General features: G+C 46.0%; 1 protein-coding gene across 1 annotated transcript in view; it reads left to right on the top strand.

The window, feature by feature from the left end:
• The window catches only part of LOC120024515 (protein FAM184A-like), a 51,764-nt gene that overhangs the window by 20,547 nt on the left and 14,817 nt on the right, over positions 1 to 16,400 (top strand). The window contains exons 8-10 of the mRNA XM_038968785.1: positions 8,207 to 8,353; positions 12,334 to 12,546; positions 15,940 to 16,093. Of these exons, the coding sequence (XP_038824713.1) occupies positions 8,207 to 8,353; positions 12,334 to 12,546; positions 15,940 to 16,093 (514 nt within the window). The remainder of the gene's footprint in view (positions 1 to 8,206; positions 8,354 to 12,333; positions 12,547 to 15,939; positions 16,094 to 16,400) is intronic.

Here is a 16,400-nt window from a genome sequence, read left to right as displayed (position 1 = left end):
CCACATTACCTTATTTAATGGTGGGCTTGAACATGGACAGCATTAGCAAGAGGGACAATGCACATGGGTGGCACCACCCCACCGCACCGCAGCGTCTATGACAGCCGCAGCGCACACCTGCACAGAGAACACATGGAGAACACACACACACACACACACAAGTGTAGCGTCACAGACAGAAAATTATAATAATAATTTAAAAATATATATCTTTTTAAATTATATACAGTGGGGAGAACAAGTATTTGATACACTGCCGATTTTGCAGGTTTTCCTACTTACAAAGCATGTAGAGGTCTGATTTTTATCATAGGTACACTTCAACTGTGAGAGACGGAATCTAAAACAAAAATCCAGAAAATCACATTGTATGATTTTTAAGTAATGAATTTGCATTTTATTGCATGACATAAGTATTTGATACATCAGAAAAGCAGAACTTAATATTTGGTACAGAAACCTTTGTTTGCAATTACAGAGATCATACGTTTCCTGTAGTTCTTGAGCAGGTTTGCACACACTGCAGCAGGGATTTTGGTCCACTCCTCCATACAGACCTTCTCCAGATCCTTCAGGTTTCGGGGCTGTCGCTGGGAAATACGGACTTTCAGCTCCCTCCAAAGATTTTCTATTGGGTTCAGGTCTGGAGACTGGCTAGGCCACTCCAGCCACGACCCATCTTCAATGCTCTTACTGAGGGAAGGAGGTTGTTGGCCAAGATCTCGCGATACATGGCCCCGTCCATCCTCCCCTCAATACGGTGCAGTCGTCCTGTCCCCTTTGCAGAAAAGCATCCCCAAAGAATGATGTTTCCACCTCCATGCTTCATGGTTGGGATAGTGTTCTTGGGGTTGTACTCATCCTTCTTCTTCCTCCAAACACGGCGAGTGGAGTTTAGACCAAAAAGCTCTATTTTTGTCTCATCAGACCACATGACCTTCTCCCATTCCTCCTCTGGTCATTGGCAAACTTCAGACGGGCCTGGACATGCGCTGGCTTGAGCAGGGGGACCTTGCGTGCGCTGCAGGATTTTAATCCATGACGGCGTAGTGTGTTACTAATGGTTTTCTTTGAGACTGTGGTCCCAGCTCTCTTCAGGTCATTGACCAGGTCCTGCCGTGTAGTTCTGGGCTGATCCCTCACCTTCCTCATGATCATTGATGCCCCACGAGGTGAGATCTTGCATGGAGCTCCAGACCGAGGGTGATTGGCCGTCATCTTGAACTTCTTCCATTTTCTAATGATTGCGCCAACAGTTGTTGCCTTCTCACCAAGCTGCTTGCCTATTGTCCTGTAGCCCATCCCAGCCTTGTGCAGGTCTACAATTTTATCCCTGATGTCCTTACACAGCTCTCTGGTCTTGGCCATTGTGGAGAGGTTGGAGTCTGTTTGATTGAGTCTGTTTGATTGAGTCTGTTTGATTGAGTCTGTTTGATTGAGTGTGTTTGATTGAGTGTGTGGACAGGTGTCTTTTATACAGGTAACAAGTTCAAACAGGTGCAGTTAATACAGGTAATGAGTGGGGAACAGGAGGGCTTCTTAAAGAAAAACTAACAGGTCTGTGAGAGCCGCAATTCTTACTGGTTGGTAGGTGATCAAATTCTTATGTCATGCAATAAAATGCAAATTAATTACTTAAAAATCATACAATGTGATTTTCTGAATTTTTGTTTTAGATTCCGTCTCTCACAGTTGAAGTGTACCTATGATAAAAATGACAGACCTCTACATGCTTTGTAAGTAGGAAAACCTGCAAAATCGGCAGTGTATTCGGCACCCCCCCAAGGTGCGGACTCCGGCCGCTAAAACCTGAACCTATAGGGGAGGGTCTGGGTGGCATCTGTCCACGGTGGCGGCTCTGGCGCTGGACGTGGCCCTCACCCCACCATAGTTAATCCCCGCTTCCCTGGCCTCCTCGGAATGGCGACCCTCCAAAATAACCCCACTGTACTGAGGGGCAGCTCCGGACTGAGGGGCAGCTCCGGACTGAGGGGCAGCTCCGGACTGAGGGGCAGCTCCGGACTGAGGGGCAGCTCCGGACTGAGGGGCAGCTCCGGACTGAGAAGTAGGTCATGACTTAGGGGTAGCTCATGACTGAGGGGCGGCTCAGGCGGCTCCTGACTGGCGGGCGGCTCAGGCGGCTCCTGACTGGCGGACGGCTCTGGCGGCTCCTGACTGGCGGACGGCTCTGGCGGCTCCTGACTGGCGGACGGCTCTGGCGGCTCCTGACTGGCGGACGGCTCTGGCGGCTCCTGACTGGCGGGCGGCTCCTGATTGGCGGGCGGCGCTGGCGGCTCCTGACTGGCGGGCGGCGCTGGCGGCTCCTGACTGGCGGGCGGCTCTGGCGGCTCCTGACTGGCGGGCGGCTCTGGCGGCTCCTGACTGGCGGGCGGCTCTGGCGGCTCAGGACAGACGGGCGGCTCTGAAGGCTCAGGACAGACGGGCGGCTCTGAAGGCTCAGGACAGACGGGCGGCTCTGAAGGCTCAGGACAGACGGGCGGCTCTGAAGGCTCAGGGCAGACGGGCAGCGCAGGCGGCGCTGGGCAGACGGGCAGCGCAGGCGGGCGCTGGGCAGACGGCAGACTCTGGCCTGCTGAGGCGCACAGTAGGCCTGGTGCGTGGTGCCGGAACTGGTGGTACCGGGCTGGAGGCACGCACCACAGGGCGAGTGCGTGGAGGAGGAACAGGGCTCTGGAGACGCACAGGAAGCATGGTGCGTGGTGTTGGCACTGGTGGTACTGGACTGGGGCGAGGAGGTGGCACCGGATATACCGGACCGTGAAGGCGTACTGGAGCTCTTGAGCACCGAGCCTGCCCAACCTTACCTGGTTGAATGCTCCCCGTAGCCAGGCCAGTGCGGGGAGGTGGAATAACCCGCACTGGGCTGTGCTGGCGAACCGGAGACGCCATGCGTAAGGCTGGTGCCATGTACACCGGCCCGAGGAGACGCACTGGAGACCAGATGCGTTGAGCCGGCTTCATGGCACCTGGCTCGATGCCCACTCTAGCCTGGCCGATACGAGGAGCGCTGGGATGTACCGCACCGGGCTATGCACACGTACAGGAGACACCGTGCGCTCTTCCGCATAACACGGTGTCTGCCCGTACTCTCGCTCTCCACGGTAAGCCCGGGAAGTTGGCGCAGGTCTCCTACCTGACTTCGCCACACTTCCCTTTAGCCCCCCCCCCCCCCCCCCCCCCATAATTTTTTGGGGCTGTCTCTCGGGCTTCCTACCGCGTCGCCGTGCTGCCTCCATTCGCCGTTATCCCTCCTCACATTGCTCCATAGAATCCCAAGCGGGCTCCGGCACTCTCCCTGGGTCGACCGACCACCTGTCTATCTCTTCCCAAGTTGTAACACAGTCCAGAACATGCTACCGAGCTAGCTCCTCATAACGCCGCCTCTCTGCTTTCGCTGCCTCCAGCTCTGCCTTGGGGCGGCGATATTCCTTTGCCGATAGTCCTTTGCCGTCTAACTCGTCCTCCCATGTCCATACTTCCATAAAGCGCTGTTGCTGCTGCTGCCCGTTACCACGCTGCTTGGTCCTTTTGTGGTGGGTGATTCTGTAATGGCTTTCGTCGGTTGAAGGAGAGGAGGACCAAAGCGCAGCGTGGTGCGCAGCGTGGTGCGTATCCATAATTTATTAGAATACTTCTCAATATAAACAAAAACAATAAACAGACGAAAAACCAACGAAGCTACAGTCCCGAACTAGTGAACACAGAAAAACCAGGAACACACGAACAGGAACAATCACCCACAAACCAACAGTGAAAACAGGCTACCTTAATATGGTTCCCAATCAGAGACAACGTAAAACACCTGCCTCTGATTGAGAACCATATCAGGCCAATAAGACAAACCTAAACAAAGAAACACATAACATAGACTACACCCACCCAGCTCACGTCCTGACCAACTAAACAAAGACTAAACAAAGGAAATAAGGTCAGGAACGTGACAGGCCCAAACTGTTGCATATACCCTGACTCTGCGTGCAATGAACGCAAGAGAAGTGACACAATTATCCTAGTTTAATATTGCCTGCTAACATGAATTTCTTTTAACTAAATATGCAGGTTTAAAAATATATACTTCTGTGTATTGATTTTAAGAAAGGCATTGATGTTTATGGTTAGGTACATTCGTGCAACGATTGTGCTTTTTTCGCAAATGCGCTTTTGTTAAATCATCCCCCGTTTGGTGAAGTTGGCTGTCTTTGTTAGGAAGAAATAGTCTTCACACAGTTCGCAACGAGCCAGGTGGCCCAAACCGCTGCATATACCCTGACTCTATTGCACAGAACGCAAGAGAATTGACACAATTTCCCGAGTTAAAAGAAATTCATGTTAGCAGGCAATATTAACTAAATATGCAGGTTTAAAAAATATATACTTGTGTATTGATTTTAAGAAAGGCGTTGATGTTTATGGTTAGGTACACATTGGTGCAACGACAGTACTTTTTTCGCAAATGCGCTTGTTAAATCACCCATTTGGCGAAGTAGGCTGTGATTCAATGATAAATTAACAGGCACCGCATCGATTATATGCAACGCAGGACAAGCTAGATAAACTAGTAATATCATCAACCATGTGTAGTTAACTAGTGATTATGTTAAGATTTATTGTTTTTTTATAAGATACGTTTAATGCTAGCTAGTACCTTACCGTGGCTCCTTGCTGCACTCGCATATGAGATGAGATGCGTTTTGACAAAACTCACCTAACCTTGTAAGTTACCTAGGTATAATCAATCAATCAAATGTATTTATGAAGCCCTTTTTACATCAGATGATGTCACAAAGTGCTTATACAGAAAACCAGTCTAAAACCCCAAACAGCAAGCAATGCAGATGTAGAAGCACGGTGGCTAGGAAAAATTCCTTAGAAAGGCAGGAACTTAGGAAGAAACCTAGAGAGGAACCAGGCTCTGAGGGGTGGCCAGTCCTTTTCTGACTGTGCCAAGTGGAGATTATAAGAGTACATGGCCATTAAGCCAGATCAAACGTTCATAGATTACCAGCACCTCAGGAGTAAATGTCAGTTGGCTTTTCATAGCTGAGCATTCACAGGTTGAGACAGCCGTGTGCAGTAGAGGGGGAGAGAGAGGAATGAAAACAGCCGGTCCGGGACAAGGTAGCATGTTCGGTGAACAGGTCAGTGTGTATAACTAACAGGTCATGGTGTATAATTAACTAGCTAGCAACTAACTAGTTCAATTTCTCTCACGATTATAAAGGATGATGATGCTGAATGAACATGGTAGCCTCGCCGCGAGCTCCTAGAAAACTTTGCAGGTTTCTACTTTTTCTAGTATGTTCTCTCATTTTCTTGCTCTGTTTGTTTAATGCATTACTTCATACACCCGGGTAGAACTATTGGAATATGAATTGCTTGGTACTCACCATCCACCCGATCTTCCCGAATTCCCAGAGACAGCGGAAACAATGGTCTAGCCTCGTCTGTGAGGCGCCGGTAGCCTGGGAGTCCTACCGGATAGAAGAACACAAAGACGCTGACGGAGAGGCAGACGTGGAGGGGTCTTAGTGCGATTGAGACGCCGGGCGACCCGTCCTCCATTACATTGTATACTGCTCATTAGTGAATAAGCTTGACGAACTCAGAACGAGGATCTCCTTCCAGACGGACATCAGATTCTGCAACATACTTTTTCAGTTTTTCTGAGACTTGGCTTTCCTCCGACATTCAAATGGATTATAGGGCCGTCCCCAGGTGGTGAAGGTAGGCAAAATTACCTCCTCCAGACTGGTCCTTAACACAGGGGCCCTACAAGGGTGCGTCCTCAGTCCCCTCCTGTACTCCTTGTATACCCACAGATGCATGGCCTCACACAGTTCCAACTCAATTATCAATTTCACTGACAACACGAGAGTATGTATGCCTGATTACCGACAATGACGAGGAGGTCTGCACTCTGACGGCGTGGTGCCAGGTAAACAACCTCTCCCTCAAAGTCAGCAAAATAAACGAGCTGATTGTGGACTTCAGGAGGAACCAGGCTGGGCATGCCCCCATCCTCGTCAATGGAGCTACCGTGAAGACGGTCAAAAACTTCCCTGTGAAACTGCACTACGCCACTGGATGGAGTCCATTTGTGACTGACTGTCTGTCATCTCTCTGCTGCTTTCTGGTGGTCAGAGTGAAAGCTTGGATCTCAATGGGAATGTCACACTGACGTAATGCCTCCATTCTCACTATACCCTCCCATTCTCCTCCCTCTACATGCTCCACTGCCCTTCCTCCATTATTCCCTACTGCCTATACTCCTCCATCCTCCCTGCCTACTCTACACACTCACCCCCTCTTCCTTCCCATCTCCTCTGCACACCAGGTGCTGAGTGCCCTCCTAGGTAATTAGCCAGATTGGGGATTCGGGGCTGGGTTATGAATATGAATGTGAGGCTCTTTACAATATAAAGGCCCTGAGAGCTGTGTGTCTGTGTTTTTCTGAAGCGATGAGGATCAACACGTGTCCTTGCAGAAGTGTCAGCGGGCTAAACCATGGCACTCTGGTGTGGTGCGTCATAGCACTCACTCACCCTGACGCTCATCTGGTGTTAGGAGGGACAAAAACACTGGTGGCGTCCTGCACTTAACAACGTCATTCTCTGATAAATAACGATTAACATGCAGTCCGCACTCCTACTAAAAGGTCTTTGCAGCGCCGTTAAACATGTGGGCATTGAAAAGCACTGAGATTGTGAGGTGGGAGATGTCTGCAAGACGCCGTGGGGAATTCTACACAGACGTACGCTCTGCTCTGTTCCCAAGGATGTTGACTCGGAACACCTCCAGAGCTTCGACAGCCAGTGGCGTGCTGGAAATGTTCAGCAAATACAGGACATAATGTTGAGCTGTTAAAACTTCTTAAGGCTAGGGGCCCCGCTAGCGGGACAACTTCCGGTGAAACTGGAGGGCACGCAATTCAAATAAATAATCATAAAAATTATGAATATTAAACATTTAGGAACATACAAGTGTCTTATATCATTTAAAAGCTTCAATTCTTGTTAATCTAACTGCACTGTCCGATTTACAATAGGCTTTACAGCGAAAGCATGCCATGCGATTGTCTGAGGACGGCGACCCACATCAAAATATTTTTCCACCAGCACAGGTTTCATAAATTCACAAATAGCGATTTAAATATTCACTTACTTTTTGAAAATCTTCCTCTGATTTGTCATCCAAAGGGTTCCAGCTACAACTTGTATTGTCGTTTTGTTAGATAAAATCCTTCCTTATATCCCAAAAGGTCTGTTTAGTTGGCGCCATCGATTTGAGTAATCCACTCCGTTCAACATGCAGAGAAAGGAATCCAAAAAGCTACCGCAAAATTTTGTTTGTCTAACGTTCACTGTTAGTCGGCCCCCGTCTCTCTTCTCTCTAACGTTCACTGTTAGTCGGCCCCCGTCTCTTCTCTAACGTTCACTGTTAGTCGGCCCCCGTCTCTCTTCTCTCTAACGTTCACTGTTAGTCGGCCCCCGTCTCTCTTCTCTCTAACGTTCACTGTTAGTCGGCCCCCGTCTCTCTTCTCTCTAACGTTCACTGTTAGTCGGCCCCCGTCTCTTTTCTCTCTAACGTTCACTGTTAGTCGGCCCCCGTCTCTCTTCTCTCTAATGTTCACTGTACGCACAGTGTGCTCTGGAGATGAGTGCAAATGGATTATGTTTATTAAATATGCACGTAGCGGCAGATTTTTCTCTATTTTCTTTTTGCTCCTGAGAAGTGGAGTTTGTGAACGGGTCTTAAAACATGCCACAGATGAAATATTTGCAGAAGGGGCTTTTCAAGCATGTGCTCTTGCACGCATGACTAGCATGATGCTCACTAGAATACGTCGACCTAACGTTACTGTAAACAGACCGCTGTTCTATATGATTTGCAGCAGCTTCACTTTTTGGGAATTGAGGAGAATATATTACTACTCCATTAAGTTATTTCCAGACGGTTTTGCTTTCGGAGTCAAACTGACATTATTTTGATCTGCTGAGCCCTGGATAATTATCATTATCTTGTGTTTATTTCATCTAATGGAAATTGTGTGTGTGTGTGTGTGTGTGTGTGTGTGTGTGTGTGTGTGTGTGTGTGTGTGTGTGTGTGTGTGTGTGTGTGTGTGTGTGTGTGTGTGTGTGTGTGTGTGTGTGTGTGTGTGTGTGTGTGTGTGTGTGTCCACAGACAGGAGTGTAAGAAGCTGCGTGAGGAGCTAAGGGAGGATCATGGGGATGACAAGAGGGCAGCCCTCATCCAGCTGGCCCAGAACAAGGAGCAGGAGCTGGGCAGTGCCCGTGAGAGCTGGCAGAGGAAGGTGGAGGACCTACTGGAGCAGGTAAGAGACAGTCCACCCTCACCCTGCTGCACCAACTGGGTGTTCTGATATACACACTGGGCTGGGCTCCAGGATAACTGGACAGTAAGAGGACTATCATTTCTAAATCTGTCCACTATTATCATCAGTGCTAAGGTTTGGCTGAGATTTCTATAGGGATTTAATATACCTTAATAAGGTCAATAACATAGGTCGTAAATTTTCACCACTTAACCCATCATATCATGAAACATCCATTTGGAAGTGTATGTCATACAATATTAAATCATCCACTTACTTAATGGCCATGAATAGGCGAGTGGAGAGTGCTCAGGGCCTCGCCCTATGCAGGTAGCCATCACAATGAAAGACTGCTGAGGAACCTGTTCTGTTACCTTGGCTGTAACTCCCACTGCAGTTATAGCCTGCACTGTCACTTACACAAAGGAGGAGAGACTGTAGTGTATGAAGACACAACATGGTGAGTTTTAGGTTGTCATTTTAACCCCCTCTATTGGATATCTATTCAAATGATTACATTTAAATCTTCCCAAACTGGCACTGGCAGCCCTGTGAAGGGGACTGAATGGACCAAATCTAATTCAAACTGAAACTCTTAAAGTACTTGTACTTGCTAATTGCATTAACATTCTACTTTGCCCTCTTTATTTCCCCCTCACTGTACTGTATTTACAAACAAATACCAGTATATTTAACTGGTGGAGGTGGCTTGCATGATGCTGCTGTGTGTACTCGCTCGGGCTTGCACTAAAGATGCTGGTTTCACTTCAGAGCGTCCATTTTCCTTTTGTTACAGTATGCTGTACGCAGGTCAGGGTTTATTGTGGGCAACACTTGCAGTGTTGTGTTTTTTTGGGATGGATAGAGTATTTTACCTGGGCTATATATGCTCTGCTTCGGTTTGAAATCTCTGTTCTTTCTGAATGTACCAAAGTGTGTTTGGCTTCTCTCATCACTCCTTGTCTCGAAACAGAGAGTTGTTGTAGAACCACTGTGACTGGTTGCTACAGCAGTGAACCAACGCCATCCAGTTCACAGGCAACACACATGAAACACTCATGACCTGAATCTGCCCTCTTCTGAGCATGTATATTCTGTATATGCTCTGGAACTGATTCCTGGTGCACTTCCCACTGGACTGTTTTCCTCTTCCTGACTCTGTTAAAGGTGTGTATTTCTGTTCTTTTGATGAGACAGAGTTACAGCCTCTCTGAGTGGCATGTGATTTACTGTACCTCCTGCTCGGCTCTCTCTGCTGTGCCATAACAACTACAGTGCCTTCACAAAGGATTCACTCTGTTACCTTTTCCATATTGTGTTGTGTTACAGCCATTTTAAATGGATTCAATTTAGATATTTCCCCCCCCACTGGCCTACACACAATACCCCATCATGTCAAAGTGGAATAATGTTTTTTTATGTTTTTACAAATTCATAAAAAATCTTAACCTGAAGTGTCTTGAGTCAATAAGTATTTATCCCCTAAATATGTTCAGGGGTAAAACTTTGCTTTACAAGTCACATAATAAGTTGCATGGACTCACTCTGTGTACAATAATAGTGTTTAACATGATTTTGGAATGACTACCTCATCTCCGTATCCCACATATACAGTTATCTGTAAGGTCCCTCAGTCGAGCAGTGAATTTCAAACACAGATTCAACCACAAAGACCAGAGAGGTTTTCCAATGCCTCGCAAAGAAGGGCACCTATTGGTAGATGGGTAAAAAAAAAAAAAGCAGACATTGAATATCCCTTTGAGCAAGCTATTAATTACACTTTGGATTCTGCAACATTGTAGTTTGTTACTCCACAATACTAACCTTATTGACAGAGTGAAAAGAAGGAAGCATGTACAGAATAAAAATAATCCAAAACATGCAACCTGTTTGCAATAAGGCACTAAAGTAAAACTGCCAAAAATGAGGCAAAGAAATTCACTTTGTCCTGAATTCAAAGCTTATGTTCTGGGCAAATCCAACAGAACTCATCATTGATTACCACTGATTATTTTCAAGCATGGTGGTGGCTGCATCATGTTATGGGTATGCTTGTCATCGACAAGGATTAGGGAGGGTTTTTTTATTATAAAAAGAAACGGAATAGAGCTAAGCACAGGCAAAATCCTGGAAAACCTGGTTCAGTCTGCTTTCCAACAGACACTGGGAGACAAATTCCCTGTTCAACAGGACAATAACCAAAAACACAAGGCCAAATCTACACTGGAGTTGCTTACCAAGATGACATTGAATGTTTCTGAGTGGCCTAGTTACAGTTTGACTTAAATTGTCTAAAATCTATGGCAAGACTTGAAAATGGCTGTCTAGCAATTATAAACAACCAACTTGACAGAGCTTGAAGAATTTTTAAAATAATAATCTGCAAATATTGTACAATCCAGGTGTGCAAAGTTCTTAGAGACTTAATCACTGCCAACGGTGATTCCAACATGTATCATGACAACATGACTCAGGGGGATGAATACTTATCTAATCAAGATATATTATATATACTTTATACAGTACCAGTCAAAAGTTTGGACACACCTACTCATTCCAGGGTTTTTCTTTATTTTTACTATTTTCTACATTGTAGAATAATAGTGAAGACATCAAAACTATGAAATAACACATGGAATCATGTAGTAACCAAAAAGTATATTTTAGATTCTTCAAAGTAGCCACCCTTTGCTTTGATTACAGCTTTGCACACTCTTGGCATTCCAGGTGAAGCTGGTTGAGAGAATGCCAAGAGTGCAAAGCTGTCATCAAGTCTCCAGCTTGATGCTGTTTGCGCTCAGGTCCCAATGGAAGGCATTAAGTAACCTCTTATCCCACTTCACAAGGAGTTGTGATTTTATCAGGGATGACGAGGGGTGCCATTTAGATAGCAGTCAAACATTTTGCCCAGCAGGAGATGACTCTGATAATGACTCTGGGCACACCAGTGAGTGAACATTACAGCCTTAAAGGCACTGTATGTCACCTCTTGTTCACTCCAAGGCAGTGTGGGTATTGATTCTATTGGAGGTGTGAATGTCTTCTGTCAATGGCCCGACTTTGCACTGTCAGCAGCAACCCACGGCTTGATCCCCACTAAAACCCACTCGTCCCTCTCTGACATGAACCCACAGACACGTCCACTGACTCCACTTAGATCACTGCAGCCTGTCTGCCACATGCCCACCGTATCACTGTGTCCTCTGCTGCCCAGAGGCAAACTAATACACTCACTGCATTATAACAGTTGGGTCTTTTATCTGCCTCTCTCTGGCTTGATAATGTACTATGCACTCTGTACTATTTGTTGTCCAAATGTTTCATTACGCAGATGCTGGAAATCAATGCATGTGGGGAGAAGGAGGCCATTCAGACAGAGCTCCCATTCTCAAAGGCTTTGCTCCAGATGCTTCCCGGTAGCTAGCAGCAGAGTCAGGGTGACTTATGGAGGTGTCACCACCGTGGTTCTCTTCTTCCCATACACTCCTCTCTTGCTCTGGGCCCAGTCAGTCTCATTATTCACAGTAATAATACTAAGTACTAATGAAGCCCTGGCTGATTCATGTGGGATGACTGAGCTGTCATGTTGATCACACGTACAATACAGTACTGATTGGACGTCATCAAAGGTTGCAAAGCAGCCAAAGTTGCTCCAGGCCTACCATTTTGAAAGAACGATTTTGAGGGCGTAATGGAACATTTAATTTTGTTGCACCCTCTAACAAAAATGTAATGTCGTGTTGCTTCAGGTCATAAATACCGGTAAAAATGGATATCTGTTTTTGTTGTTAACAAAGTAGGCGTATGTTAGTCAATGAAGTATACAGACAAACAGCTATTGCACACCTGTAAGAGAGAAACTAATAACACACAGACAATCTGATCTAAACTCTGTTTTTCTCTATTCCCTCTCTCCCATCACTTTATCTCTCTCTCGTCCTTCTCTCTCTCTCTCCCTTTACTTCCCTCCCTCTCATCAGATCTCGTTGCTGAAGCAGAGTCTGGAGATGCAGCTGTCTCAGTCTCAGAGCTCGCTGCAGCAGCTGCAGGCCCAGTTCAGCCAGGAGAGGGAGCACCTGAGCCAGCAGCTCCAGGAGCTGCAGCTGGAGCACCAGCGCAGGGAGCACCGCCTGCAGGAGGCCCACTGCTGCGCCATGCAGGACCTGGAGGAGACCCGCCAGCACGACCTCAAGGTGAGGCCCCTACCGGTCTGTCTACAAAGTCTCCGGTCATAGTAAATGTCCTGACCATCAGACTTACCCGATCACCACCAAGCCCATCCCCTTCTGTCTACTGGGGGATCTAGCCATGACATTCCCTCTGTCCCTGTGACATCACTACCTCTTATCTGTATCATTTGTACTTTATGCCCATTGACATGCACATTACAACTCTGCCCTACAGGGTGGCCAACCCTCTTCCCTTTATTTACATATTAACTCTTTTAGCTTACAAGTGGTTAGAATCGCGGATCAGTGATTTGGACCTGACCCTGATTGATTCATTGCTGCCTGGGACACACACTATTTTTCAATTCTTCACCCTTCAAAACGAAAAGGCTACATCACCATAGTATTTGATGGAATTACGATGCAACACATCTAATATTGTCCCAGGGTGTTAAAGATGAGTGATGTGGTGCAGTAATGTAATATTATGGGAATATTTGGGGAATCTGGCGAGGCATCTGTGTAATAGAAATTCAGATGGTGATGAGTTTGTTGTCAGCACAGCCGGGGGAAATATATGTGGGTCCATAAGCCAGTGTCATCCAGGTGCCCCAGCGTTAGCATATTCAATAACTTCATGCTCAGATCCAACTCTTTTAAAATCAGCCCCTCTGCTCATAGAGCTTGTTACAGGACATGAGTCATGTCGCAAGATGGCGCTATATCGATCAGCACGGGTCATACATGTACTACTATGGGTTCATGCTTGACAGGTAGACTGCCAGTCAGGCTCATGCATGGGTTAACTGTGTAGATCTTTGTCAGGAAGACGATTGGCTCTGTTAATTTATTCACTGGTGTTTACTAAGTAAATGCATCTGGGTGCAGGGTTCACTCTGGCACAATCTCAGCTGGAGCAAGCTGCATTTCCTCCTCGCAAAATTTTTTATACTGGATAGCCAAAGAGCGGGTACCACTTTGTGGCAGAACAGATATGCCCAGCTCTCCGTCTTTACATATAAGACTTACTGACTGTACCCTAAAACACTGACATCTCAGTACTGGTCTGGGCATTTCATAATCAAGGTTGAAGTATGAATCTGAACTCATTTATCAATCCAGAAAATACCCAGTACGTGAAAATAGACTTCTGAAAAATATAACGACATTCACATTTTCAAACACTGAATCTTTTCTTTCCAAAGAAAAGGGAACAGATGGGTTTTTCTGCGCTCAACACTCCATTATACAGTCAAGGCCATTTGAAATGCATTTAACCTTACTCAGAGGCTTCCTTTGAGATTCTAAAACCCTCGGATGAAGTTTATGTTAAGGGGTCATGCAGGCGTTATGCAAAGCTGACACATTGTCCCTGAGCATTCTGTATCACCTCTCCAGCCACAGATTGGATTAGAAGTATAAGACCTTTGAGTCATCGGTGATTGAATGGGCCAAAAAGTCTTTCCTGTCTGCTAATGAAAAAACATAGCTCATATACCTCTCCTAGGAACACATTTATCTCAATAGCTGTTCTCTCTTAAAAAGAGGCTAGGTTGACTCAAAGTTGTTTCTTAAATGTTTAAACCTTTTGCGGGGATGAATGTATTTGGGTTTAGTTTGTTCTAGACATGTTTTATGAGGAGAAAGTCATTTAGAGTGTAGTAAAGCAAACAGAATTGTCTTGTTTGAGGCATTAGGGACAAATCCAGTTTCTCCTTGCCTGCAGGAGGAACACACATCCCCTGATTGTATCTATTTGCATCACAAACTCTATTATACAATGACTAATAAAATGCTCATTTTAACATCCAATCTAGATCTCTACTTTTTCACAGTAAAACATTTCCTTTAAATCCCCTAGTTCTAGGTATGAACACACAATACGGTGTCTCTTGGGATTCTCGCAAACTGAACGGAGAAAAATCGATAATCTTATTTTTAATATGTGCACAGGCTGCAGACAGTATCAACTGAATGAATGAGACTGCTCACAGACCTAACAGACCCAGGGCTTTGGACCTGAGAGAAAATATATAGATAATTTACTAGCCTTGTCCCATACCATTGTCAACCAATACATGAACGAACACACTTAGGAATTAGCTAAAACACAAACACGACCCAAGGACCACCAGCCTAATAATTAACATCTAGATACACTACATAGACTCTGACAAATAGGCATTCAAGCCTTGTTACTGAGGTAGCAACATAGAGGGAATGGCTAACTCCCATGTTTCTACAGTACCTGGTTTGATATGGAACTTTGTTTGTGGTGATGGGAGACTTTAGCTTGTTATCTATTCTAAAAGGGCTGCTGTCGCTACGGGGTTCTTCACCCACTGAGGTTAGGAACATTGCTTTCTACTGAACTCTCCCAGCAGTAGCCTATTAGAGGACTTGCTGCCTAGCCACAGAATGTCCCCCCTGACGGCCATTAGAATGATACTGACATGACCTAACCTTTTACTTCTCCACAAGGACACTGTACCGACACACACACACACACACAGTGATGTGGCTCGACCACTAACTGTTGGATACAGCATTCAACAAACAAGAACATCATGCCCCAGCTGATTTATTCCTGTTTACTTTGTAAGGCCTATTTGATTTAATATTATACAAGTCATATGTTGATTGAAAGGCACTGTTATCTTTCTATTTCCATCTTAATCGTGTTTTATCCCTATCAATCTGGTGTTGTGGCCCCTGTCTCTGTCTCTCTCTCTCTACTCTCTCTCTCTCTTTCTTTGTCTACACCCTCCCTCGCTCTCTCAATCCCATGATTGGAGATTGTAGTGTGATATGAAAGGTGTATTCATGAGGTTTGACAAGTATCAGGTGTCTAGTGTTACTTTATGGAACTGGGACCTTCTCCTTGCCATGTTAACGGCTCTGTGTCTACTTAATTGAGTTTAGAGTGGCGTATTGTGTGCTGTTTTGCTCGCTGTTGCTGGAAAACCTTCCAATAGCCCCAACAAGCTGCTGATGATATGCTTAAGTGCTAATTGATTGTAATACAATTCCATAGTGATCAGGAATACTGTTTAAAACACGTCTTTTGGCTCCATGCCACTGCCTGAGTACCTCTCAGCCTTTTTGTTACTGAACTACACTTAGTCCAACAGCAACATACAGGTTGAGATTAACTGATGCTGTTGCAAGACTCTCCCAAACTGATCTTTCTCTTTACCGTCTGAACTCTTCATATATGTTTCAGACTATCCCTTCTAGCGATGAAAATAATGGTTCTTTTTTTCATTAACCAGCGCCGTCAACCAGATGAAAACCGGTTATCCGTGCCAAAAAGTTATATACAATGATTTTGTATGTCATTTGTTTGTCCTTGTCCTAACCTGTGTGTGTCCCTCCTGACCTCTGAACTCGTGTATGCGTGTGTGTGTGTGTGTGTAGGAGCTGGAGCATCGTCTGCGGCAGCAGCACCACATAGAGCTCCAGTCTGTGAGAGAGGCTCACAGACACAGCATTGAGACGCTCAAACAGCAGTCAGAGCAGGAGCTGCAGACTCTACGCTTCGAGCTGGAGGACGAGGGCAAGGCCATGCTGGGTAAGAGCCATGCTGGGTTAGGGTCTGATGGGGAATGGTCTCCGGGTCTCACACTGGGTTAAGGGCCCAGGCAGGGAAGGGGCCACACCGGGTTGAAGCCCTAACAACGAAGGCCATGTTGAATAAGGACCTTGAGAGAGAGAGAAAGGCAATATGTAGTGATAGAGGACCATTCTAAGTAAATACTAGACTTGGTTGTAGCCTTTAGAAAAAGCCATTGGAAGCTAGTGTTGCTAAACACAGCCTGACACTCCTCCCTTTAGGAATCAAGGCAACGCTGGAACATTCCATCACATAGCTTATTAGA

The sequence above is a fragment of the Salvelinus namaycush genome, chromosome 29 (assembly GCF_016432855.1).
Source record: "Salvelinus namaycush isolate Seneca chromosome 29, SaNama_1.0, whole genome shotgun sequence".
NCBI classification, from domain to species: Eukaryota; Metazoa; Chordata; class Actinopteri; order Salmoniformes; family Salmonidae; genus Salvelinus; species Salvelinus namaycush.
This window is presented reverse-complemented; position numbering and strand designations above follow the sequence as displayed.